At 41.0% G+C, this 24,734-nt stretch overlaps 3 protein-coding genes and 1 pseudogene across 3 annotated transcripts; 2 read left to right on the top strand and 2 right to left on the bottom strand.

Annotated features, from left to right (window-relative positions):
* Positions 1-1,393: 1,393 nt before the first annotated feature.
* LOC140551615 (uncharacterized) lies at positions 1,394-4,417 on the bottom strand. The gene is made up of 4 exons (XM_072675108.1): positions 3,700-4,417; positions 2,871-2,919; positions 2,307-2,760; positions 1,394-2,214 (listed from the first exon to the last, which is right to left on the bottom strand). Exons 3-4 carry the CDS (start codon positions 2,524-2,526, stop codon positions 1,703-1,705), a joined length of 732 nt encoding a protein of 243 aa, XP_072531209.1. The 5' UTR covers positions 2,527-2,760; positions 2,871-2,919; positions 3,700-4,417; the 3' UTR covers positions 1,394-1,702.
* Positions 3,855-8,891, top strand: LOC140551612 (uncharacterized; annotated as a pseudogene).
* Positions 8,892-15,159: 6,268 nt separating this feature from the next.
* Positions 15,160-18,142, bottom strand: LOC140551614 (uncharacterized). The gene is made up of 4 exons (XM_072675107.1): positions 17,447-18,142; positions 16,597-16,645; positions 16,023-16,507; positions 15,160-15,930 (listed from the first exon to the last, which is right to left on the bottom strand). The coding sequence occupies exons 2-4, from the start codon at positions 16,617-16,619 to the stop codon at positions 15,419-15,421; spliced, it is 1,020 nt and encodes a 339-aa protein (XP_072531208.1). The 5' UTR covers positions 16,620-16,645; positions 17,447-18,142; the 3' UTR covers positions 15,160-15,418.
* On the top strand, positions 17,589-23,207 carry LOC140551611 (uncharacterized). Its single transcript, XM_072675103.1, has 2 exons — positions 17,589-17,670; positions 20,153-23,207. The coding sequence occupies exon 2, from the start codon at positions 20,160-20,162 to the stop codon at positions 22,233-22,235; it is 2,076 nt and encodes a 691-aa protein (XP_072531204.1). The 5' UTR covers positions 17,589-17,670; positions 20,153-20,159; the 3' UTR covers positions 22,236-23,207.
* Positions 23,208-24,734: the final 1,527 nt, after the last annotated feature.

Raw genomic sequence — 24,734 nt, 5'->3', positions numbered from 1 at the left:
TGAACAATGCTCTCTCTTTACACTAACGATTTGAAGGGATGTTTATTCTAAGAAAGGATTTTAGTATAACTTTTAGACCCTTTACACCTGGTCACTTCAGGTGACCAGTCTCCTGCCAAACTAGATACCGTCTTCCAGATGGTCTTCAACATTGTGAAAATCAGCCTGACCAGAACTCCCAAAGCTTTGATCTCCATGTCTGAGAAGACATTTCTACAACACAAAGCTCTTCTCCAAAGATCTGCTCTACAATCAAGCCTTTCAAGCAGGCTTGAAAGAAAGCCTGACTCAATACTGGAGAAGATTCCTTCCTTTGGAGGAAGGCAGCTCCCTTGTTCCCTTGCTTCATTGTTTCCTCTATTCCAGCAGCTGTCAGTTCACCCTCACCTCCTTACATTTCCACATCACAGATGATCATCATAAGGTTGTTTATTAGAGGTCTTCACATGTTACTGTATGTCTAATATTAAGCCATGTGTACACAGATGTCTGCTATTACTTAATAAGAAGCTCATTCCATAATTGAATAATTATAAATAAATTAGGATTTTAGATGTTATTCATTAGAAGTGAATAAACAGGGTGAGAATGAATGCTTTTGTACAAATAAATGTTTTAGTCACATTAGTCACATCACAGATGAAGATCACTATAAGGGGGTTTACTAAAGGTCTTCACACTCTATATAACATTTATAATATAATACAAAAAGAACAGAATTATTTATAATATTTACATTATCAGCATTTAGCTGACACTCTTATCCAGAGCGACTTACAAGGTTACTTGTATTACAGAGGGGGGCCAAAGCACTACATTAGGAGTCTTGCCCAAGGACTCTTATTGGTGTAGCGGTGGTTGGTATGGCGCAACAGATAACACCACTACCTGCAGTGAGCTACCACTCCATGTGGGAGACTGGGGTTCAATTCCCAGTCTGGGTGGCTATGCTGCGCTACACCAATAAGAGTCCTTGGGCAAGACCTCTGTAATATGAGTAACCTTGTAAGTCGCTCTTGGTGTGGCAGCCCACTGGCAGGTAGTGGTGTTATCTGTTGCACCACACCAACCACTACATAATATATATAAATATACATATATGATAATAATGTAAACAATGCTCTCTTCACACTAAAGATTTAAAGGGAGGTTTATTTTATGTTTTTTTTTTTTTTTTTTTTACTTTTAGGCCCCCTTTACACCTGGTCACTTCAAGTGTCCAGTCTCCTGCCAGTCTAGATGACTCTGTGTAGCTCAGACTGTGTAAAAGCCAACTTCACATATACTTCATGTTCAAGTATTTTGAGCATGCTCTGCATCATGACTGATTTGATGGGTCAACCCTTAAGGTTTCCTGTACTGATAAAGAAGAAACAGCAACAACAAACAGAAACAATATGCATTTTTTTTTATTTGAAAAAGAAAAAAATGTTTAGACTTAACTGATTACAGTATCTGCAAAACCATACAACGCTTTTTATTCTGGGTTCACTGAAAAAGCACTAAGGAGAATATGCTGTGTACTAAAGCAGGAACCTGTGAAGCTGGACGTTCTGTGGTTGAAGCTAAAGTAAACGTAAACAGTGTGAATAAGGAATAAGGACAGACGTCTCATATATATATATATATATATATATATATATATATATATATATATATATATATATATATATATATATATATTTATTTATTTAAGCACTCCTCAGTAGTAGCCCTCATCTTCAGCATCGCTGGACCAGGAACAGATGGCTGCCAGTTTTCTGTTGTTCCCCCTCATCGCATCTAGAAGCCTCGGTATATCTCCATTAAAGAGGAGCTGATTCCCTGTGATTTCTCCTGCCGCCTTCATCACCTCCTCCATCACCTTCATCACTGGCTCCAGGACGATGTGTCTGCGAGTCTGACCCTCGACCACTTTGGCCCTCCCACTCAGGACACTCAGGATGTGGACGGCTCTTCTGACTTTTACCTGGAGATCAGCTACAGCCGCTCTCTGCTCCTTCACCTTCCGGATATCTGTACAGATCTGCTCCTTTCGATCACGGTTCTGCCTGATGTCCTGCTTGGCCTGGGAAATCTCAGCCTTGTAGTCAGACACTTTATCTCTATACATCTCCACGTCGGACTCTGACTCGCTCTCTTCTTTTTCAGCTACTTTAATAGCTTCTGAAGCTTCCTCCATTTCTGTGATTCCACCAACGACCAAGGCAGAGCCTGTGCAGAGGATGAGAACATTACATTAGCTATTAAAAAAGGTCTGAGAAAGTGTCGAAGAGTTTCAACACACTAGAAGATGGGATTATTACCAGCGATCCATCCAGCGACAGGAATGATGAACAGTCCCACTCCCACACCCGTCACAAAGGCAGCAGTGTTTTCCCTCTTTTTCTGTTTCCGAAGGGTGCTTCTCGCCGAGCTCAGATTTGACCTGGCCACCTCCAGAGCATCTCGAGACTTCTGCAGTAAGTCTTCGTTAGACTCCTTCTCTGTTCTCAGGTTTTCTAAGGTCTGCTGTGTAGCTCTCATCTTTCGTTTAAGTCTTCCCTCGTCTCGCGTGAGGATCTCGATGTTCTTGTCTAGACTCTTCAACCCTGCCCCGGCTGCCTGTTCTGACCGCTCCAGGCTCTGCTTGGCCCGTAGAATCTGCTCTCTGATGTAGCCGTAGTTTCTACACTGAGGGCTTCATAGACTCTGTTGATGGACACGAGGCCGTCCTTCAGAGTACAAACAACCGCCTTTACAGAGGCGGCTGGAAGACGTCTGGAGAAGCAGGAATATGACCAAATGATTATATAGCATATGAATGAACTAGTTAATAATATTATATTATATTATAATATTATTAATAACTATTTAGCATCAGTACTCACTGGAATGAACAGACGTCACTCATGTTCGACTGCGGCTGAACTGGATTGCCTGTAAAAAAAAAAATGTAAAAAATAATCTCCACTTCAAAACAGCAATTTTACAGGATAAAGAAAAACCTTCAAAACTTTTATTGAAAGACGATGTAAAATATTTTATTCCAGGTCATTTTGGAGCCTTTCTATTGGTCAATTCATCATACAATTCTGATACAGTATAAAAGAACAACTGCCAGATTCACATTATGGAGAAAAGTCCAAACTAGAGGTCAAAGACTGTTCTTAACCGTCCTCACACTGGTGAAGTAGTGTGCTGTGCAGTAATCTACACACTTAATACCCAGAATGATTTTTTAAAATATGAAAATTAATAAACTACATCATTTGCAGGAGCATTACCATAAAACATGTCTTTTAAAAGGTGAAGTAGAATAGTTACATCTAGAGATAAATAGTCATGAATTCTACATGAACCACCTATGCAGTGGTAACTTGGTTCCCAAACACAGCCTGAGTGCAGCCTGACCCCTTCAGCTACAGCCTGAGTGCAGCCTGACCCCTTCAGCTACAGCCTGAGTGCAGCCTGACCCCTTCAGCTACAGCCTGAGTGCAGCCTGACCCCTTCAGCTACAGCCTGAGTGCAGCCTGACCCCTTCAGCTACAGCCTGAGGGCAGCCTGACCCCTTCAGCTACAGCCTGAGCCCTTCAGCTACAGCCTGAGAAAGTTTGGCATCAAAAATGCTAACCTACACAGAGCTGCAGATCTACTGCTCTCAGCCGAGCCCTGCAGCTGCTCAGCTGCCCTGAAACCAGTGAAATCACACAATCTCACCTCACTCGCTTGTTGGATTCACCCGCAAACTGGAGCTCAGAGCACGCGTGACCACAGCAGAGCAGCACGGAGCTTCTCTTAAAGCCTCGGAGGGTGGAGACAGGGTGATGGAGAGGGCGGCTGCCTGAGCCCTGCTGATTTATAAACAGGCTCATCTCCCTTTCAGTTTCTCAGACCAGCGGAACTCTGAGGAGCACATCTCTGGAAGTCCTCTGGACATCGAGGTAGGACAGACAGACAGACAGACAGACAGACAGACGTTGTTTTATTATTATTATTATTATTATTATTATTAATATTATTAATAATATTAAAGAAAGTAGTTCCTAATTTTTTGTCTCCAACATGGCGCTGTGCAGGTGGCAGGCTGTTGCAGCAGCTCCTGCTCACTGCTGAGCTGTGTCCTGCTGTTCGAGAGCTTGGGTTCAATTCTGGGGGGTTTTAGTGTTGCCCTTTAGTGTTGCCCTTGACCCTTGATCAGGCGCGTGGCGCTTGTTCTGGTTCTGCGCTCCTTTTCTTTGTTTACGACCGTGTCTGGAGAGCTCGTGCGGAGTCGCGCTCCTATTGTTTACTCCAGGGGTCAGCTGTTAGCGCTGCTGCCGCGCGCGATCAGTCCAGACGACCGCTGTGTAACCGCTGTGTAACCGCTGTGTAACCGCTGGCCCTGTGTCGTATCCACTGCTACAGGCGGCTTACCGCTGGCTCTCAGTAGCTGTAACAGCACATGCTGTGTAATGTGGGTGTAGCTGTGTAATGTGGGTGTAGCTGTGTAATGTGGGTGTAGCTGTGGAATAGGGTGAGGCTGGTTTTCTTTAAGTTATTGAGACACAGGCTGTACTGCAATGCCCCTGGAGCCCTGAATACATCACTAGTAGTTATATTGATGATATGGGGATTGTTCTTGTGTAAGAACTATTAATATAATCTAGTTATTTTGACAGCATATTAAACCAGACTCTAAATCCTGCTCACTTTATAGCATGTGTTATTTATTCCAGTCATCTTGTAGCATCATGGCTTGTTAATAAGGCTGTGGCAAATACATGCCAAAGGCAATATCTTGTTTAAACCCATTTTTGTGAAAACTGTCTGATCATCACTAAAATGGACTAATGTAAAGATTGTTACCACTGCAGCTTTGTTTAATGAATGTTTCTGTCATTTTAAAGTTAGTTTAAAGACACTGTGGATTTGAATGTAATCTAAACCAATACAACCAGTGTGAAGGTGCAGGAGCTGTGAAGTCTTCAGCTCTGTGGACCTGGTTAACACTCTGAAAGGTGCGGAGCTCTTGGGAAATGCCAGGATGTGGAGAGAGGTCACTCTGTAGTGTTTGAGCTAACATTACTGTTCACACACAATTAATAGTTTTACAGCTGAACTTTTTAATTGTTTTAAATTTGGTTATTTGATGATCTCTTGGAAATTGTAATCAATATATTTTTATGGTGATGTCATTATTTCAGTTATGGCCATATCAGTCACAATCCAGAAATTCTTAATTGACTTATAAATATGCATTGATGTTCACAAAGTTAACCAATTGAATATTGTACTATGTCAATTTTATAAACCTGTTATATTCATAATTATATTGTGATTCTAAATATGACCTATGATGTGCTATATTCATTATATTTAAAGTGTTTTTGTTTTAATGTTTATTGTAGAAAATATCAATAGAAATATTCTAATAATTTGAGGTACTGAGTTTTCATGAGCTGTAAGCCAAACTGATCACAAGTAAAATAACAAATGCTTGAAATGTCACTTTACATATAATGAATATAAAATATGAAAGTATATCTCTGAATGAAATCCAAAATCAACTTTTTCAAGGTGTGTGTGTGTGTGTGTGTGTGTGTGTGTGTGTGTGTGTGTGTGTGTGTACACACACACACAGGGTGGGCCATTTATATGGATACACCTAAATAAAATGGGAGTGGTTGGTGATATTCACTTCCTGTTTGTGGCACATTAGTATATGGGAGGGGGAAAACCTTTCAAGATGGGTGGTGGCCATTTTGAAGTCGGCCATTTTGGATCCAACTTTAGTTTTTTCAATGGGAAGAGGGTCATGTGACACATCAAACTTATTTCCTATCTTCACAGCATAGGCAATTGCCTTCAGATGTCCCCAACGATAAGTCTAAAGGGGTCAGATCAGGAGACCTTGGGGGCCATTCAACTAGCCCACGACGACCAATCCACTTTCCAGGAAACTGTTCATCTAGGAATGCTTGGGCCTGACACCCATAATGTGGTGGTCCACCATCTTGCTGGAAAAACTCCGGGAACGTGCCAGCTTCAGTGCATAAAGAGGGGAAACACATCATGTAGCAACTTCAAATATCCAGTGGCCTTGAGGTTTCCATTGATGAAGAATGGCCCCACTATCTGAAGGCAATTGCCTACGCTGTGAAGATACGATATATATATCATTTATATATATATATTTTTTTTTTTCCTTGAGCTAATACTGTTTGAGAGACTATACAGAAACCTCCATAACTAAATCTAACATTTGAATGGTTAATGTGTCCACATTTACACTCTGTGTTTCCTCACCTCCTGCCTCAGATCTAAATCACTCCACCTTATCTGTTAAACATGGTGGTGGGAGTTTTCTGAAATGTGCAGCGTTTTTTTTGTTTTGTTTTGTTTTTTTTTTTGTTTTTTTTCTATACCTCCAATTTTCATTTTTGGACCTCAGAGCATTTTCTGTATCCATCCATCCAGGTCACCTCCATCCAAACACACTGAAGGATGATGAGGTCGAGACTCTGGGGTTCTCAGTCTATTCTTGGGTGAACAGCAGCATCTTCAGCAGTCTGATTTGCAAATGTTTTCAGTGGCAAAAAAACAGAACACAGAAAATTAACCGAAATATTGTGTTTCTCCTCAAACTGAGATTCTTTTTTATTTGTTTACATAGAAATGTGATCTAGGCTGACTTAATGTTTCAAATCACTCTCTGAGAAATGGAAAACTCTCATGGAGCTCATGTGTGATCTTCCTCTGTTCATTTTACTTACTCACATTGTTTCTGTGTCTCTTTGCTCTACATTTAGCAAAAACGTGGCAAAGAAGATTTCTCCATCAACAGAAACCCACCCAAGAAAGATCCACCCATGGATCTGGTTGGAGTCGTGTCTGACAGTGTCAGTGTTCTAGTGAATGGAATAGCGACTTTAGTGACTGAACCAGTGGCCCAAATGTGTAAAGCTACAAAAAATATTTCAGACACATACCATGATGTAAAAAGCAAGCGCTCTTCTGCAGATGGAGTTGATAAAATGAACATCTACAGCAAGTCTGGAGAAATCCTGATGTGTGTGGGACTCCTTCAGAAATTTGTGCAGAAGAATGACATTGACTGGAAGAGCCTGTATGATCAGAAGAAGAAAACTCCAAACACAGATTTTGTGAAAGATCAGTTTATTAGAATTTACAGGGGTTTAGAAAGATTCCCAGAATGCAATGCAAAGATCCGTGCCCAAGAGTTATGTGAAGAGGCCATTGACATCTGTGAAGATCTGGCAGTATACGCACCTGATGGGAAATGTGAAGAAGCCAAAACAAAGCAGTTGATCAAGAAAATCAGAAAACTGACTGAATCAGCTCGTGCTTTTGACTCCAAGAGCAAAGATGTTTTCAAATCTCCTGCTCTGACTCCAAAACCACCCATGATGTTCAAAGAAGAGAGTAAATCTGTAAGGAAGAGTGCTTCAGAAAGGGCATCAGAGAACGCCAGGTTCCGTATAGAGCAGAGCCAAGCTCAACTGAACAAAACCAGAGAAACCTACGAGAAGAGTGTGGAGAAGAACCAGAAGGAACTGAATGAAATCCTCATCTCCATGAGAAACTGTGAAATCAAAGAGACTTTAACACCACCATACAGATGCTAGTGAAAGGGATGGATGCCATGGGGAGGGTGAAGGAGCAGTGGGAGAAGATGGTGCGCTTCTTTCAGATGGTGTCCAGCCTTGTAAGCTCCAGCCTAAACAGACCTCTCAAACATTTTGTCTCCACGTCAGAGAAGACTCAATCTCTCTCCTACGACGCAAAGCTCTTCTCCAAAGACCTGCTCTACAATCAAGCCTTTCAAGCCAGTAACATCGCCAGCCTCGTCCACATGATCTCAGCAACCTACACTGAAGTGTCTGAGAAGTATCTGATGGATCGGGTCAGCTCACTGGGGAAACTGATGACCATGGACAAGGAAAAGCCAGAGTTTAAAAAGGAACGTCTGCAGCTACAGAACTCCTGTGATGAAGCTCAGAGAGGTATTTTACGTCTCGTCCTCAAGAACAAGGAGGAGTTTGAAAAGAAGTCTGACTTGAGACTGGAGAAGATTGACAACGAGCTGCTGGCCATTCTTCCCAAAGCTGCTCCAGAGGAGATGAAGAGCATCCAGGCAGCAGTTCAGAGTGGATTCACAGAGGAAGATGAGAATTACTCTTAGATTTTTTAGGGGTTTTAGTTCTGTTTCAGTAGTTTTCAGTATTATTCTCTTTACTTTTCAGAGTTTGAGTTTATATTCAGTAGAAATTAAAAAGCTTAAAGGTAACCGCTGCACTGCAAAAGCTTTCTTACAGTTATTAGAACTTGATATGCTTGAGCTTTGAATAATATATTATTAACTATACAATTATTTCAGTTATTTCAGTTGTTTTAGTAAGCAAGTCAGATTAATGTAAGAAGTGAGAAATTACTATGCAAAAGTGAGTGGATGGTACTGTTATGAGCAAAGACAGGTGTTGTGAATTAAAGGGTTAAATCTATTCATAGGGACATACTGTATTTTCTACACTGGCTGAAGTAAATAATCTTTTAAGGGAAGTTATAGAATGACTGCAATTGAATTAGGCCCAATCTAAGACCTTGTTAAGTCATGAAAGGCTAACCTAGGGGTCACTGGCGGGTTAAAGTTATTGAAGAGCATGAACGACTGATTATGCCAGTTGAATCAGCCAGAACTCACAGTAGAGGTAGGAAAGAGGGAAAGAGATAACAAGCAATATCTCAACAAAAGAAGTCAAGTTGGCACTTAGAGTAGACTCATTCATCTTATTTTTATTTTGCTTTTGTTTTTCAGTGTTTCTCTATTTTCCCTCACTTTTATCATTTTTTCTTCTGTATTGTAAAACTGTTTTTGTCTGACTATTCTCTGAATAAATCTGACAGCAGTTTTGAACTGTTTGGATTCAGTTTCTGGAAAACAACACCAGACCTTTCAGGGGGATGCTTTAAAACCATAAACCAGTTTGATGTAGGATGTGGTAAACCTTTAACCCTTTCTACAGTCTGCACAGCCCACATATATGCAGCAATTAGCATATACATGTTGTAAATGAACTATTTCTATAAAAGGGTTGAAGTTCCTGGTGTTCTCTAGTCTCAGTGAGCCCCATCACTAATCCTAGACTCCTAAAAATAAAGGTCATTTAAAGGGTTATTTGAATTATGCCATAGAAGAACTACTTTTGGTTCCATAAAGGAGAATGTTTTTGAGCACTGTTAAAAGGTCAGACACTTGAGAAACCTTTGGAGGTTCTTCTATTTGAATCTGTGGAGGAACATATTAAGGAATCATCAAGACAAGGTTCTTAGAAGAAAAGCCTTTGCAAAGGACTAAAGTTTATTTCAGTAAGAAAAAAATGAGCTCCTCATAGTTGGATCCAAATATAGTTGCCTACAGATCCTCTGGGAATTCAAATTAATTAGTTAATTCAATATCCAGATTCTAAAATACTAAGGAATTCCTGCAGGAGCCTCTATGTTATTGAAGTCATCTAGAGGTTGTCCATAGACCTACTTAATGTTTACAGTTAAAATTAAATATCTCTTCACTTTTCACATTGAACATTTCTATTACCAACACGATTCTTCAATGGCATCACTAAAATATTCTTTCTAAGAGTGCAGTGAACAGAAAAGACATGCTATAACTCACCCTTTAAGGTGTACTGACTGTATTTCTTCCTCCTTTCTTTTTTAGAGAAATATTTTCCTAAAATAAAAAACTTTACATGATAAAAAAAAATTCTAAATGAATCACGTGAACAGAATATTTATCATTTGAAGTTGTGAGGTGGTGAGTTTTCATATATGACTTGAACACTGTGACACTTAGCTTTGAATTTGCTTTTTTTATTTTTGCTGCCTATCTATTCCAACCATTTCGACCTCCTGACTAAAAAGGAGGAATCAGATCCAGTCCAATTGACACAGGAGTGCCGCTCACAGGAGAGACAGTTTGAAATGAAACAGTAACTCATTGCAACAAATGATTAACACTTCATCCTGAGTTGAGCCTCAAAAACATGAGGAAATGATCTGCAGCTAAAGCTGAGTAAATATGGTGTAGTCTGTGTAAGTCTGTGGCTCCGCCCCCTCAATCTGTTTTCCTGTTCTCAGACTCCTGCCCATGGAGGTCTGTGGTGTTGATGGGATTTGAGCTTATGCTCTCCTGTCTCCTAACAAGCTGGCAGTTAAATAGTTGTGCCACTCCAGAGCTGTGAAGTCGTGAACATTTCTGTGTCTGAGACAGAATGGAAAGGTAAATGTAGTTTCAGAGCTCTGGAGTGCCTGACTGCTGCTCATCAAGCTTCAAGAGGTCTTAAGTCTGGGAACATCATGTGATAAGGTCTATGAGTGCTCTTACCTGCAAATAGTAATAAACAGTAAAAACACATTGAGGGGGAGGAGACACAGACTGAACATCTGTGGAATTAAACTACAGGCCAGCAAATATAAAAGAGCATCATTTAGAAAGTTATAGTAAAATAATTACAGCACATTATTATAAAGATTATATCACAGTTAGATCAACTGTCTCGGTGCACCTTAATCTCCTGCAGCCTAACAACAGCCAAAGCCATTAAAGGAGCCACCAGTAACAGCCCAGAGTACAGAACCATGGGTATGAAATTAATGCTGCTGATAACAATAAGCCTCAAGCCTTAATGATCTACGAGTAACAAGCCACAGATAAAAGGGTCCTAAGTAACAAGCCATAGGTAGCAAGTTTATGGAAATGAAGAACTGTTAATAAATCAATACCTTGTTCTAACAACAGGAGTCAACAAGAGTGAGCAGCAAAGACAAACATGAACACTTACAAACAGTGAAGGTCCTGAACAGCCAGTGTCAGACTGGTGTATCAGCTTCTCATTTAAAGTAGGTCATGAGGGAAGGGGACTTGGGTTCCTTGCTTCAATGCATTTCCAGGAAAAGGAAAGTGAAAGCAGACTGAAGCAACTGCCAGTTCACCCCCACCCTCACACTCCCAATATTCCCTGTTTCCAAAAGGTCTTCACATGCTACTGTATGTCTAATATTAAGCCATGTATACACAGAAGCCTGTTATTACTTAGCTCAATCCATTCCATAATTCATTAATTTAAAGAATTTAGATGTAATTCATTAGAAGTGAATAAACAGGGTGAGAATTGATAAACACTTTGGCTAAAATGTGTTTTTGTTAAGTTCAAAAGATAGAAAATAATTGATTTTTTACAAATAATATATAAGCAAATTCTCCACAGCATGGTTGCAGTCATTATTCAAGAGTAAAATCAATTCAGCCTGAATAATTCAACATTTTAAAACATATTTATGTGATATTTTATATAACATTTATATAATATAACATTTCTATTATATTATTTATATTATATTATTTTATATAACATTTATAGCATAATTGTTTATAATATCAATAATGTGAACAATGCTCTCTCTTTACACTAAAGATTTAAAGGGATGTTTATTCAAGTATTTTTTTAACTTTTAGACCTCCTTTACATCTGGTCACTTCAGGTGACCAGTCTCCTGCCAATCTATATACCTTACGATACCTATCTTTCAGATGGTCTTCAACATTGTGAAAATCAGCCTGACCAAACATTTGATCTCCATGTCTGAAAAGACATTGCTACAATGCAAAGCTCTTCTCCAAAGATCTGCTCTACAATCAAGCCTTGTCACGCAGGTTTGAGAGGAAGTCTGAAGGACGTGTGACTCAATACTGGAGAAGATTGACCAAGAGCTGCTGGCTGTGCTGCCCAAAGCTGCCCCAGAAGAGATGAAGAGCATTCAGACAGCAGTTCAGAGTGGATTCACAGAGGAAGAGATTTAGAAGCTTAAACTCTGTCATACGTTCCTGTCTATGTTTCTTTTGTTCTGTATTTCTCATGGTTATCCATCAACCAAAATGGAAAGAGGTTATAATCTGGTAGATGTAAACACTACACTGCAAAAGCCGTCTTACAGTTATTAGAACTTGAGATTCTTAATCTTTACATAATATATTAATAATCATGATCTGAATTTTCTGTAATCAGTTACTGCATCAGTTTAATTTGACCTGATGTGACAGTCAGTGGACGGTCTTTACTGTAGGCTCGGGCCCTGCTGGCAGGACGGGAAACATTCTGTAATTTGATATGAAACAGATGCAGTGCAAATATTAAGCCAGGGAACAATCAGTGTCAGGGTGGAATGCTTTAACCAAGTTTGGGTTGGAGAGGTCTGTGGGTGTGAGCAGGATAAGGCTGCTGAAGCACCGTTTAGCCTACTTCCCTTTTTAGTGTTTACAGGATGCTCTCCCTCCCAACACTGATCATTTATCTTGTGGAGCCGAGGTCGTTTCTGGGTCATGTTCAGAAGAGGACCATGTTTAAAAGAGAAAACTGGAAAGCTAGTTTGTGATGTTCGTGAGTTCTGTTTCTCACTTCTTTTGATAGAAACCTGCACTCTGACCGGCTGACCGGAATTAAGCTGGTTAAACACTAAGCTGATCTTCTGATTTTTTTTCTGGAATTAAACTAGAGGCCAGCAAACACAAAAGAGCATCATTTGGAAAGTTATAGTAAAATAATTACAGCACATTATTATAATGATTATAGCACAGTTAGATCAACTGTCTCGGTGCACCTTAATCTACTGCAGCCTAACAACAGCCAAAGCCATTAAAGGAGCCACCAGTAACAGCCCAGAGTACAGAACCATGGGTAATAAAGCACTGGTAATAAAAACATATATGTGGAAAGACCCACAAGTAATGAGCCGCAAGCTGCAGATAACTGGCTACTGATAACATTAAACATCAAGCCTTAATGATCTACAAGTAACAAGCCATAGATAAAAAAACATGCCAGCCTGGTGTATCAGCTCCTCATTTAAAGTAGGTCATGAGGGAAGGGGACTTGGGTTTCCTTGCTTCAATGCATTTTCAGGAAAAGGAAAGTAAAAGCAGACTGAAAGACCTGATTGTTTATGGTCCTGCATTCCAGCAGCTGCCAGGTCACCCCCACCCTCGCACTCCCACATTACAGTTGATCATTATAAGGTGCTTTCCAAAAGGTCTTCACACTCTATATAACATTTATAATATATCATACAAATAGAACAGAATTATTTATAATATAATAATGTGAACAATGCTCTCTCTTTACACTAACGATTTGAAGGGATGTTTATTCTAAGAAAGGATTTTAGACCTTTTAGACCCTTTACACCTGGTCACTTCAGGTGACCAGTCTCCTGACAATCTAGATACCGTCTTCCAGATGGTCTTCAACATTGTGAAAATCAGCCTGACCAGAACTCTCAAAGCTTTGATCTCCATGTCTGAGAAGACATTGCTACAACACAAAGCTCTTCTCCAAAGATCTGCTCTACAATCAAGCCTTTCAAGCAGGCTTGAAAGAAAGCCTGACTCAATACTGGAGAAGATTCCTTCCTTTGGAGGAAGGCAGCTCCCTTGTTCCCTTGTTTCATTGTTTCCTCTATTCCAGCAACTGTCAGTTCACCCTCACCTCCTTACATTTCCACATCACAGATGATCATCATAAGGTTGTTTATTAGAGGCCTTCACATGTTACTGTATGTCTAATATTAAGCCATGTGTACACAGATGTCTGCTATTACTTAATAAGAAGCTCATTCCATAATTGAATAATTATAAATAAATCAGGGTCATAAATAAATCAGTGAATAAACAGGGTGAGAATGAATGCTTTTGTACAAATAAATGTTTTAGTCACATTAGTCACATCACAGATGAAGATCACTATAAGGGGGTTTACTAAAGGTCTTCACACTCTATATAACATTTATAATATAATACAAAAAGAACAGAATTATTTATAATATTTACATTATCAGCATTTAGCTGACACTCTTATCCAGAGCGACTTACAAGGTTACTTGTATTACAGAGGGGGGCCAAAGCACTACATTAGGAGTCTTGCCCAAGGACTCTTATTGGTGTAGCGGTGGTTGGTATGGCGCAACAGATAACACCACTACCTGCAGTGAGCTACCACTCCATGTGGGAGACTGGGGTTCAATTCCCAGTCTGGGTGGCTATGTTGCGCTACACCAATAAGAGTCCTTGGGCAAGACCTCTGTAATATGAGTAACCTTGTAAGTCGCTCTGGTCGAGAGCGTCAGCTAAATGCTGTAAATGTAAATGCATAGCCACCCAGCCTGGGATTCAAACCCCAGTCTCCAACATGGTGTGGCAGCTCAGTGGCAGGTAGTGGTGTTATCTGTTGCACCACACCAACCACTACATAATCTCTAAAAAATCCCTACTGTACAGATCTGCTCCAGTGGTTGAGGATACGTTGAAAAATAATAATCTGGTAGAGGTAAACACTACAACTACACTGCAAAAGCCGTATTAGTTATTAGAACTTGAGATTTTAAGTTTTACATAATATATGAGTAATCAAGAAACTCAAGAAATCCTCTGTAATCAGTTACTGCATCAGTTTAATTTGATCTGATGTGACAGTCAGTGGACGGTCTTTAATGTAGGCTCGGGCCCTGCTGGCAGGACGGGAAACATTCTGTAATTTGATATGAAACAGATGCAGACAGTTTGGGTTGAAGAGGTCTGTGGGTGTGAGCAGGATAAGGCTAAAGCTAAAGCACTGTTTTGCCTACTTCCCTTTTTAGTGTTTACAGGATGTTCTCCCTCCCAACACTGATCGTTTATCTTGTGAAGCACAAGGACTTTATTGGTGTGGCGCAGTAAAGCCACCCAGCCCAGGATTTAAACCCCAGTCTCCCACATGGTGTGGCAGCCCACTGGCAGGTAGTGGTGTTATCTGTTGCACCACACCAACCACTACATAATATATATATAAACATATATGATAATAATGTAAACAATGCTCTCTTCACACTAAAGATTTGAAGGAAGGTTTATTTTATGAAAGTTTTTTTTTTTTTTTTACTTTTAGGCCCCCTTTACACCTGGTCACTTCAAGTGTCCAGTCTCCTGCCAGTCTAGATGACTCTGTGTAGCTCAGACTGTGTAAAAGCCAACTTCACATATACTTCATGTTCAAGTATTTTGAGCATGCTCTGCATCATGACCGATTTGATGGGTCAACCCTTAAGGTTTCCTGTACTGATAAAGAAGAAACAGCAACAACAAACAGAAACAATATGCATTTTTTTTTTATTTGAAAAAGAAAAAAAATGGTTAGACTTAACTGATTACAGTATCTGCAAAACCATACAACGCTTTTTATTCTGGGTTCACTGAAAAAGCACTAAGGAGAATATGCTGTGTACTAAAGCAGGAACCTGTGAAGCTGGACGTTCTGTGGTTGAAGCTAAAGTAAACGTAAACAGTGTGAATAAGGAATAAGGACAGACGTCTCATATATAAATATATATATATATATTTAAGCGCTCCTCAGTAGTAGCCCTCATCTTCAGCATCGCTGGACCAGGAACAGATGGCTGCCAGTTTTCTGTTGTTCCCCCTCATCGCATCTAGAAGCCTCGGTATATCTCCATTAAAGAGGAGCTGATTCCCTGTGATTTCTCCTGCCGCCTTCATCACCTCCTCCATCACCTTCATCACTGGCTCCAGGACGATGTGTCTGCGAGTCTGACCCTCGACCACTTTGGCCCTCCCACTCAGGACACTCAGGATGTGGACGGCTCTTCTGACTTTTACCTGGAGATCAGCTACAGCCGCTCTCTGCTCCTTCACCTTCCGGATATCTGTACAGATCTGCTCCTTTCGATCACGGTTCTGCCTGATGTCCTGCTTGGCCTGGGAAATCTCAGCCTTGTAGTCAGACACTTTATCTCTATACATCTCCACGTCGGACTCGGACTCGCTCTCTTCTTTTTCAGCTACTTTAATAGCTTCTGAAGCTTCCTCCATTTCTGTGATTCCACCAACGACCAAGGCAGAGCCTGTGCAGAGGATGAGAACATTACATTAGCTATTAAAAAAGGTCTGAAAAAGTGTCAAAGAGTTTCAACACACTAGAAGATGGGATTATTACCAGCGATCCATCCAGCGACAGGAATGATGAACAGTCCCACTCCCACACCCGTCACAAAGGCAGCAGTGTTTTCCCTCTTTTTCTGTTTCCGAAGGGTGCTTCTCGCCGAGCTCAGATTTGACCTGGCCACCTCCAGAGCATCTCGAGACTTCTGCAGTAAGTCTTCGTTAGACTCCTTCTCTGTTCTCAGGTTTTCTAAGGTCTGCTGTGTAGCTCTCATCTTTCGTTCAAGTCTTCCCTCGTCTCGCGTGAGGATCTCGATGTTCTTGTCTAGACTCTTCAACCCTGCCCCGGCTGCCTGTTCTGACCGCTCCAGGCTCTGCTTGGCCCGTAGAATCTGCTCTCTGATGTAGCCGTAGTTTCTACACTGTCTACTAAAACGATCCACATCTGCATTAATGAGGGCTTCATAGACTCTGTTGATGGACACAAGGCCGTCCTTCAGAGTACAAACAACTGCCTTTACAGAGGCGGCTGGAAGACGTCTGGAGAAGCAGGAATATGACCAAATGATTATATAGCATATGAATGAACTAGTTAATAATAATTAACTTTATTTAGCATCAGTACTCACTGGAATGAACAGACGTCACTCATGTTCGACTGCGGCTGAACTGGATTGCCTGTAAAAAAAAAAAAATGTAAAAAAATAATCTCCACTTCAAAACAGCAATTTTACAGGAGAAAGAAAAACCTTCAAAACTTTTATTGAAAGACGATGTAAAATATTTTATTCCAGGTCATTTTGGGGCATTTCTATTGGTCAATTCATCATACAATTCTGATACAGTATAAAAGAACAACTGCCAGATTCATATTATGGAGAAAAGTCCAAACTAGAGGTCAAAGACTGTTCTTAACCGTCCTCACACTGGTGAAGTAGTGTGCTGTGCAGTAATCTACACACTTAATACCCAGAATGATTTTTTTAAAATATGAAAATTAATAAACTACATAATTTGCAGGACCATTACCATAAAACATGTCTTTTAAAAGGTGAAGGTAAGTAGAATAGTTACATCTAGAGATAAATAGTCATGAATTCTACATGAACCACCTATGCAGTGGTAACTTGGTTCCCAAACACAGCCTGAGTGCAGCCTGACCCCTTCAGCTACAGCCTGAGCGCAGCCTGAGCCCTTCAGCTACAGCCTGAGCGCAGCCTGAGCCCTTCAGCTACAGCCTGAGCGCAGCCTGACCCCTTCAGCTACAGCCTGAGTGCAGCCTGACCCCCTTCAGCTACAGCCTGAGTGCAGCCTGACCCCTTCAGCTACAGCCTGAGCGCAGCCTGAGCCCTTCAGCTACAGCCTGAGAAAGCTTGGCATCAAAAATGCTAACCTACACAGAGCTGCAGATCTACTGCTCTCAGCCGAGCCCTGCAGCTGCTCAGCTGCCCTGAAACCAGTGAAATCACACAATCTCACCTCACTCGCTTGTTGGATTCACCCGCAAACTGGAGCTCAGAGCACGCGTGACCACAGCAGAGCAGCACGGAGCTTCTCTTAAAGCCTCGGAGGGTGGAGACAGGGTGATGGAGAGGGCGGCTGCCTGAGCCCTGCTGATTTATAAACAGGCTCATCTCCCTTTCAGTTTCTCAGACCAGCGGAACTCTGAGGAGCACATCTCTGGAAGTCCTCTGGACATCGAGGTAGGACAGACAGACAGACAGACAGACAGACAGACAGACGTTGTTTTATTATTATTATTATTATTATTATTATTATTATTAATAATAATAATATTAAAGAAAGTAGTTCCTAATTTTTTGTCTCCAACATGGCGCTGTGCAGGTGGCAGGCTGTTGCAGCAGCTCCTGCTCACTGCTGAGCTGTGTCCTGCTGTTCGAGAGCTTAGGTTTTAGTGTTGCCCTTGACTTTCTGCACAGTGGACATCAGGCGCGTGGCGCTTGTTCTGGTTCTGCGCTCCTTTTCTTTGTTTACGACCGTGTCTGGAGAGCTCGTGCGGAGTCGCGCTCCTATTGTTTACTCCAGGGGTCAGCTGTTAGCGCTGCTGCCGCGCGCGATCAGTCCAGACGACCGCTGTGTAACCGCTGTGTAACCGCTGTGTAACCGCTGGCCCTGTGTCGTATCCACTGCTACAGGTGGCTTACCGCTGGCTCTCAGTAGCTGTAACAGCACATGCTGTGTAATGTGGGTGTAGCTGTGTAATGTGGGTGTAGCTGTGTAATGTGGGTGTAGCTGTGGAATAGGGTGAGGCTGGTTTTCTTTAAGTTATTGAGACACAGGCTGTACTGCAATGCCCCTGGAGCCCTGAATACATCACTAGTAGTTATATTGATGATATGGGGATTGTTTTTGTGTAAGAACTATTAATATAATCTAGTTATTTTGACAGCATATTAAACCAGACTCTAAATCCTGCTCACTTTATAGCATGTGTTATTTATTCCAGTCATCTTGTAGCATCATGGCTTGTTAATAAGGCTGTGGCAAATACATGCCAAAGGCAATATCTTGTTTAAACCCATTTTTGTGAAAAACTGTCTGATCATCACTAAAATGGACTAATGTAAAGATTGTTACCACTGCAGCTTTGTTTAATGAATGTTTCTGTCATTTTAAAGTTAGTTTAAAGACCCTGTGTATTTGAATGTAATCTAAACCAATACAACCAGTGTGAAGGTGCAGGAGCTGTGAAGTCTTCAGCTCTGTGGACCTGGTTAACACTCTGAAAGGTTCGGAGCTCTTGGGAAATGCCAGGATGTGGAGAGAGGTCACTCTGTAGTGTTTGAGCTAACATTACTGTTCACACACAATTACTAGTTTTACAGCTGAACTTTTTAATTGTTTTAAATTTGGTTATTTGATGATCTCTTGGAAATTGTAATCAATATATTTTTATGGTGATGTCATTATTTCAGTTATGGCCATATCAGTCACAATCCAGAAATTCTTAATTGACTTATAAATATGCATTGATGTTCACAAAGTTAACCAATTGAATTGTTTTAATGTTTATTGTAGAAAATATCAATAGAAATATTCTAATAATTTGAGGTACTGAGTTTTCATGAGCTGTAAGCCAAACTGATCACAAGTAAAACAAGAAATGCTTGAAATGTCACTTTACATGTAATGAATATAAAATATGAAAGTATATCTCTGAATGAAATCCAAAATCAACTTTTTCAAGGTGTGTGTGTGTGTGTGTGTGTGTGTGTGTATACACACACACACAGGGTGGGCCATTTATATGGATACACCTAAATAAAATGGGAGTGGTTGGTGATATTCACTTCCTGTTTGTGGCACATTAGTATATGGGAGGGGGAAAACCTTTCAAGATGGGTGGTGGCCATTTTGAAGTCGGCCATTTTGGATCCAACTTTAGTTTTTTCATTGGGAAGAGGGTCATGTGACACATCAAACTTATTTCCTATCTTCACAGCATAGGCAATTGCCTTCAGATGTCCCCAACGATAAGTCTAAAGGGGTCAGATCAGGAGACCTTGGGGGCCATTCAACTGGCCCACAACGACCAATCCACTTTCCAGGATCTAGGATCCTCTATTCCTCTATCTAGGAATGCTTGGGCCTGACACTCATAATGTGGAAAAACTCCGGGAACGTGCCAGCTTCAGTGCATAAAGAGGGAAACACATCATGTAGCAACTTCAAATATCCAGTGGCCTTGAGGTTTCCATTGATGAAGAATGGCCCCACTATCTGAAGGCAATTGCCTACGCTGTGAAGATACGATATATATATCATTTATTTATTTTTTTTCCTTGAGCTAATACTGCTTGAGAGACTATACAGAAACCTCCATAACTAAATCTAACATTTGAATGGTTAATGTGTCCACATTTACAGGTCGAGACTCTGGGGTTCTCAGTCTATTCTTGGGAGAACAGCAGCATCTTCAGCAGTCTGATTTGCTAATGTTTTCAGTGGCAAAAAAACAGAACACAGAAAATTAACCGAAATATTGTGTTTCTCCTCAAACTGAGATTCTTTTTTATTTGTTTACATAGAAATGTGATCTAGGCTGACTTAATGTTTCAAATCACACTCTGAGAAATGGAAAACTCTCATGGAGCTCATGTGTGATCTTCCTCTGTTCATTTTACTTACTCACATTGTTTCTGTGTCTCTTTGCTCTACATTTAGCAAAAAAATGGCAATGGATTCTAAAATTGCACAGACCACTCAAAGTCTCTCCAAAGCTGAGGAGATGAGAAACCAAACCAAGCTTGTGATGCAGCCCTACGCCAACTGGGAGGAGTACCTGACCCCTGCACCACTCTCTGTAGCCATACTGGGAGAGCTGGTCTTCATCTCCTCCAAAGAAGATTTCTCCATCAACAAAAACCCACCCAAGAAAGGCTACCAGCACATCAAATACCCAGATTCATTTCGGGCCTGTCTCATGCAAGTGTGCAACTCTGGCTGGTGGGCTTTCAATGAAGCCCACAAGAACATGGATCAGATTAGGCTCCACACCATGACCGTCCCAGACTACATGAAGACCGCTGTGAAGATTCTGTTCCAAGACAATGATGAGGTTGTTAAAGCCCACCTACCTGACCAGCTGGAGAACATTCGTGTCATTGCAGACGACTGTCTTGCACTGGCTACCTCAACAGAAAAGCGCTTCACTGACGTCATCAATATCATCCAAGAGCTGCTGGAAGCGTGTGTAAATGCTGAGCACTTTTATGGAGAAGAGCTCAAAGAGGTCAAGAAGAAACTGGACGAGAACAAAATAAGGAAACAGTCCTCAGAAGAAGCTGTTAAACGTTCTGAGAAGGCATTTGAAGCCATGGAAAAGGAAATTAAGGATGCACAAGAGAGCTACAAAAAAGCAATGGACTCTCTACCCAGTGGCTGGAACATGGTGGCCATGGATCTGGTTGGAGTCGTGTCTGACAGTGTCAGTGTTCTAGTGAATGGAATAGCGACTTTAGTGACTGAACCAGTGGCCCAAATGTGTAAAGCTACAAAAAATATTTCAGACACATACCATGATGTAAAAAGCAAGCGCTCTTCTGCAGATGGAGTTGATAAAATGAACATCTACAGCAAGTCTGGAGAAATCCTGATGTGTGTGGGACTCCTTCAGAAATTTGTGCAGAAGAATGACATTGACTGGAAGAGCCTGTATGATCAGAAGAAGAAAACTCCAAACACAGATTTTGTGAAAGATCAGTTTATTAGAATTTACAGGGGTTTAGACAAATTCCCAGAATGCAATGCAAAGATCCGTGCCCAAAAGTTATGTGAAGAGGCCATTGACATCTGTGAAGATCTGGCAGTATACGCACCTGATGGGAAATGTGAAGAAGCCAAAAAAAAGCAGTTGATCAAGAAAATCAGAAAACTGACTGAATCAGCTCGTGCTTTTGACTCCAAGAGCAAAGATGTTACCAAATCTCCTGCTCTGACTCCAAAACCACCCATGATGTTCAAAGAAGAAAGTAAATCTGTAAGGAAGAGTGCTTCAGAAAGGGCATCAGAGAACGCCAGGTTCCGTATAGAGCAGAGCCGAGCTCAACTGAACAAAACCAGAGAAACCTACGAGAAGAGTGTGGAGAACATGGAGAAGAACCAGAAGGAACTGACTGAAATCCTGATCTCCATGAGAAACTGTGAAATCAAAGAGATAGACTTTAAGACCACCATACAGATGCTGGTGAAAGGGATGGATGCCATGGGGAGGGTGAAGGAGCAGTGGGAGAAGATGGTGCGCTTCTTTCAGATGGTGTCCAGCCTTGTAAGCTCCAGCCTAAACAGACCTCTCAAACACTTTGTCTCCACGTCAGAGAAGACTCAATCTCTCTCCTACAACGCAAAGCTCTTCTCCAAAGACCTGATCTACAATCAAGCCTTTCAAGCCAGTAACATCGCCAGCCTCGTCCACATGATCTCAGCAACCTACACCGAAGTGTCTGAGAAGTATCTGATCGATCGGGTCAGTTCACTGGGGAAACTGATGGCCATGGACAAGGAAAAGCCAGAGTTTCTACATGAGCGTCTGCAGCTACAGAACTCCTGTGATGAAGCTCAGAGAGGTATTTTACGCCTCGTTCTCAAGAACAAGCGCGAGTTTGAGAGGAAGTCTGACTTGAGACTGGAGAAGATTGACCAAGAGCTGCTGGCCATTCTTCCCAAAGCTGCTCCAGAGGAGATGAAGAGCATCCAGACAGCTGTTCAGAGTGGATTCACAGAGAAAGAAGAAGAAGATTACTACTGAGTGATATGCTTAATTTACTAACTCAGCTTATCTACATTTTTTACGTAGATAATTTGAAGCAGCAGCAGGTTAGATCTAGAATTGGGGATTTTCCTAAATAGAATTGGGGATTACTGTTTGATTACTGTGGTGTTTATTTTGGGCATGATTTATACACTCAACATATGAACTAAGACTTTCAGTGTGACCTGTATCCAACAGTTCCCAAACATACGTGTATGTCCAAAGGTCTACTGCTGAAGGTTTTGGTTGCACCTTTGCCAGCATCACACAAGCTAACGAGAGCTAGTTCAAGAGGCTAATAGCTGACATTATCACCAATAATGGCTTTGAGCTTGCTGTAAATAGGCGCTGTATTCTGCCATGCCCACACCTTTGGTTTGCATCTTGAGTTTCTTTAAACTTCTAGGCTTTTTCAGCTTTTCATTTTCCTTGGACACTGCAGCAGTGCCCTCCTCTGGTCACATCAGGACCACATTGCTTCCAACATTGTTGTGAAATGTTGTATTTTCCCTCACTATCCCACCATTGAACAAAATCAAGTCTTTTGTATTTTTTTTTTTTTTTTTTTTTTTTAGATATTGAGTGAATCTCTCATTACCCCCTGTATAACCCAGTAAGCAAGCCCACACATAGTCTCTCTCATAACTACAGTACTGTCATATTTAACAGTTTCATAGCCCAGAATAGAACGAAAGCCAGAACATATTGCACTAAACACTAAAGATTAGTAAATATTCACAACAGTGTCTGAATTAGGGTAAATAACTGGGGAACAAACCTAGGGTTCATTATTCAGGGTAAATTATTATGTTAAGTTCGTCTTCTAGGTTAAGGTTAGCACATGTGGTGAAAAATATCAATTTTGTTAAGTCAACTCTGTTAATGGTTGAATGTTTTCTTTTTTCATATATTTGTAGTTTGCATATTCCTGCTTTAAAAAAAAATAAAATCTTGATGTTTCCAGCAGAAGTCAGTCACATTTTCTTTGCTTTTAAATCCACACTTTCTCAAACTCAGCTTTCACTGTGCTTCGGCGTCATCATGTGTAACGGCACAGGAGTTAAAGGAGGTTAGAAGATGGTCATGGACTGTTTTTATTTTATTTATCCAGACAAACCAAGCATGACCTGGTCATAGGAAAGCAGTCTTTATTTATACAGACTCTCAAGCAACCGAAGGTTGATTCTCTGGTCAGTTTATTTAATACAGCGCTAATTAAATTCTAATCTGAGCTGCATGAACCTTTGCAATTTGTTGTATTTATTAAACATTAGATGGCACAGTGGACTTTTCACTCACACACCGAGCAATTTAGCATGACCAATTCACCTACCACGTGCTATTTTGGGAAGGTATTTAATTTTATATGAAAATATTTGGAGAGGATATTGAAGCCACAATTGATACATTTCTGAACCTTAATCTAAAATGTTGGTCGTGTGCATCTCAACTGTGACTCCTTTAAAAACTGTGTGAGAATATTTGTCCTGTTCGTTTTTTAAACCTCACACCAGACCGGGGGGTAAGTAACTGTCCTTTGTTAAAACTTGCTGACGCACTTTAGTTTCACAGCTTGTTGGTCACTTCAGTTGGGACCATCTTGTCTCGAGTGGGCATCATTTCTCAGAATACCTTTAGATTGGTGCCAATTGTACAACAAATAATCTTCATATTTCTGCAGCAAATGACATTAAAAACAATGATGATTTCAAAAAGATCAAGAAGAAACTGGACAAGAACAAAATATAGAAACAATCATCAGAAGAAGCTGTTAAACACTCTGAGAAGCCACTAAAAGCCATGGAAAAGGACTTTTTACAGCCTTTTATTATGGAGATTGATGCCTGCCACAGAGGCCCTGGGGCTGCGCTCTCTCACGGGCATGAAAGTAGTGTCCACCCTGTAACATATGGTAGTTGAGGTCTTCGGCCCCCTGAGCACAACATGGTTAATTATAGTTCTATGTAGTTGGAATTTCTTGCATTCAAGTGGGCCATGTGAGATATCCACAGATAATAATCCTTTGAGTTTCCTTCAGTCTGCCAAACTGAGAGCCACAGAGCATTGATGGGCTGCGCATGGGATTTTGATGTTGAAATAAAGTATAGTTCAGGCCGCAGTAATAAGAACGCAGATGCGTTGTCCCAACAGTATCCGTCAGGTTCCAGTTTGGCAGAGCATGTTATTCCAGGTACCTCAGTTCTTCAGAACCTTCTTAAAGAGGTTCTGGTGTTTTGGTGGAAGCAGGTTTGGCCCTCTCCCACTGAGAGACGTCAGGTCTCTGGACCAGCCATGGTACAGTTGCGCCAGTGTGATCGGTTGTTGCAGAGGGAGGGGGTGTTGTATAGTTGGCCGTTTCGTTCAGAGGTGGGGAGAAGTGTTTCAACTCCTTCTGTTTTGGTTTTTAAGCAGGAGATGCTGAATCATCAGGAACATGGCCACCAGGGTATTGAGCATTCCCAGTCGTATCCATTTCAATCACAGTAAGAGTTTTGA

The sequence above is a fragment of the Salminus brasiliensis genome, chromosome 3 (assembly GCF_030463535.1).
Source record: "Salminus brasiliensis chromosome 3, fSalBra1.hap2, whole genome shotgun sequence".
Lineage (NCBI taxonomy): Eukaryota > Metazoa > Chordata > Actinopteri > Characiformes > Bryconidae > Salminus > Salminus brasiliensis.
This window is presented reverse-complemented; position numbering and strand designations above follow the sequence as displayed.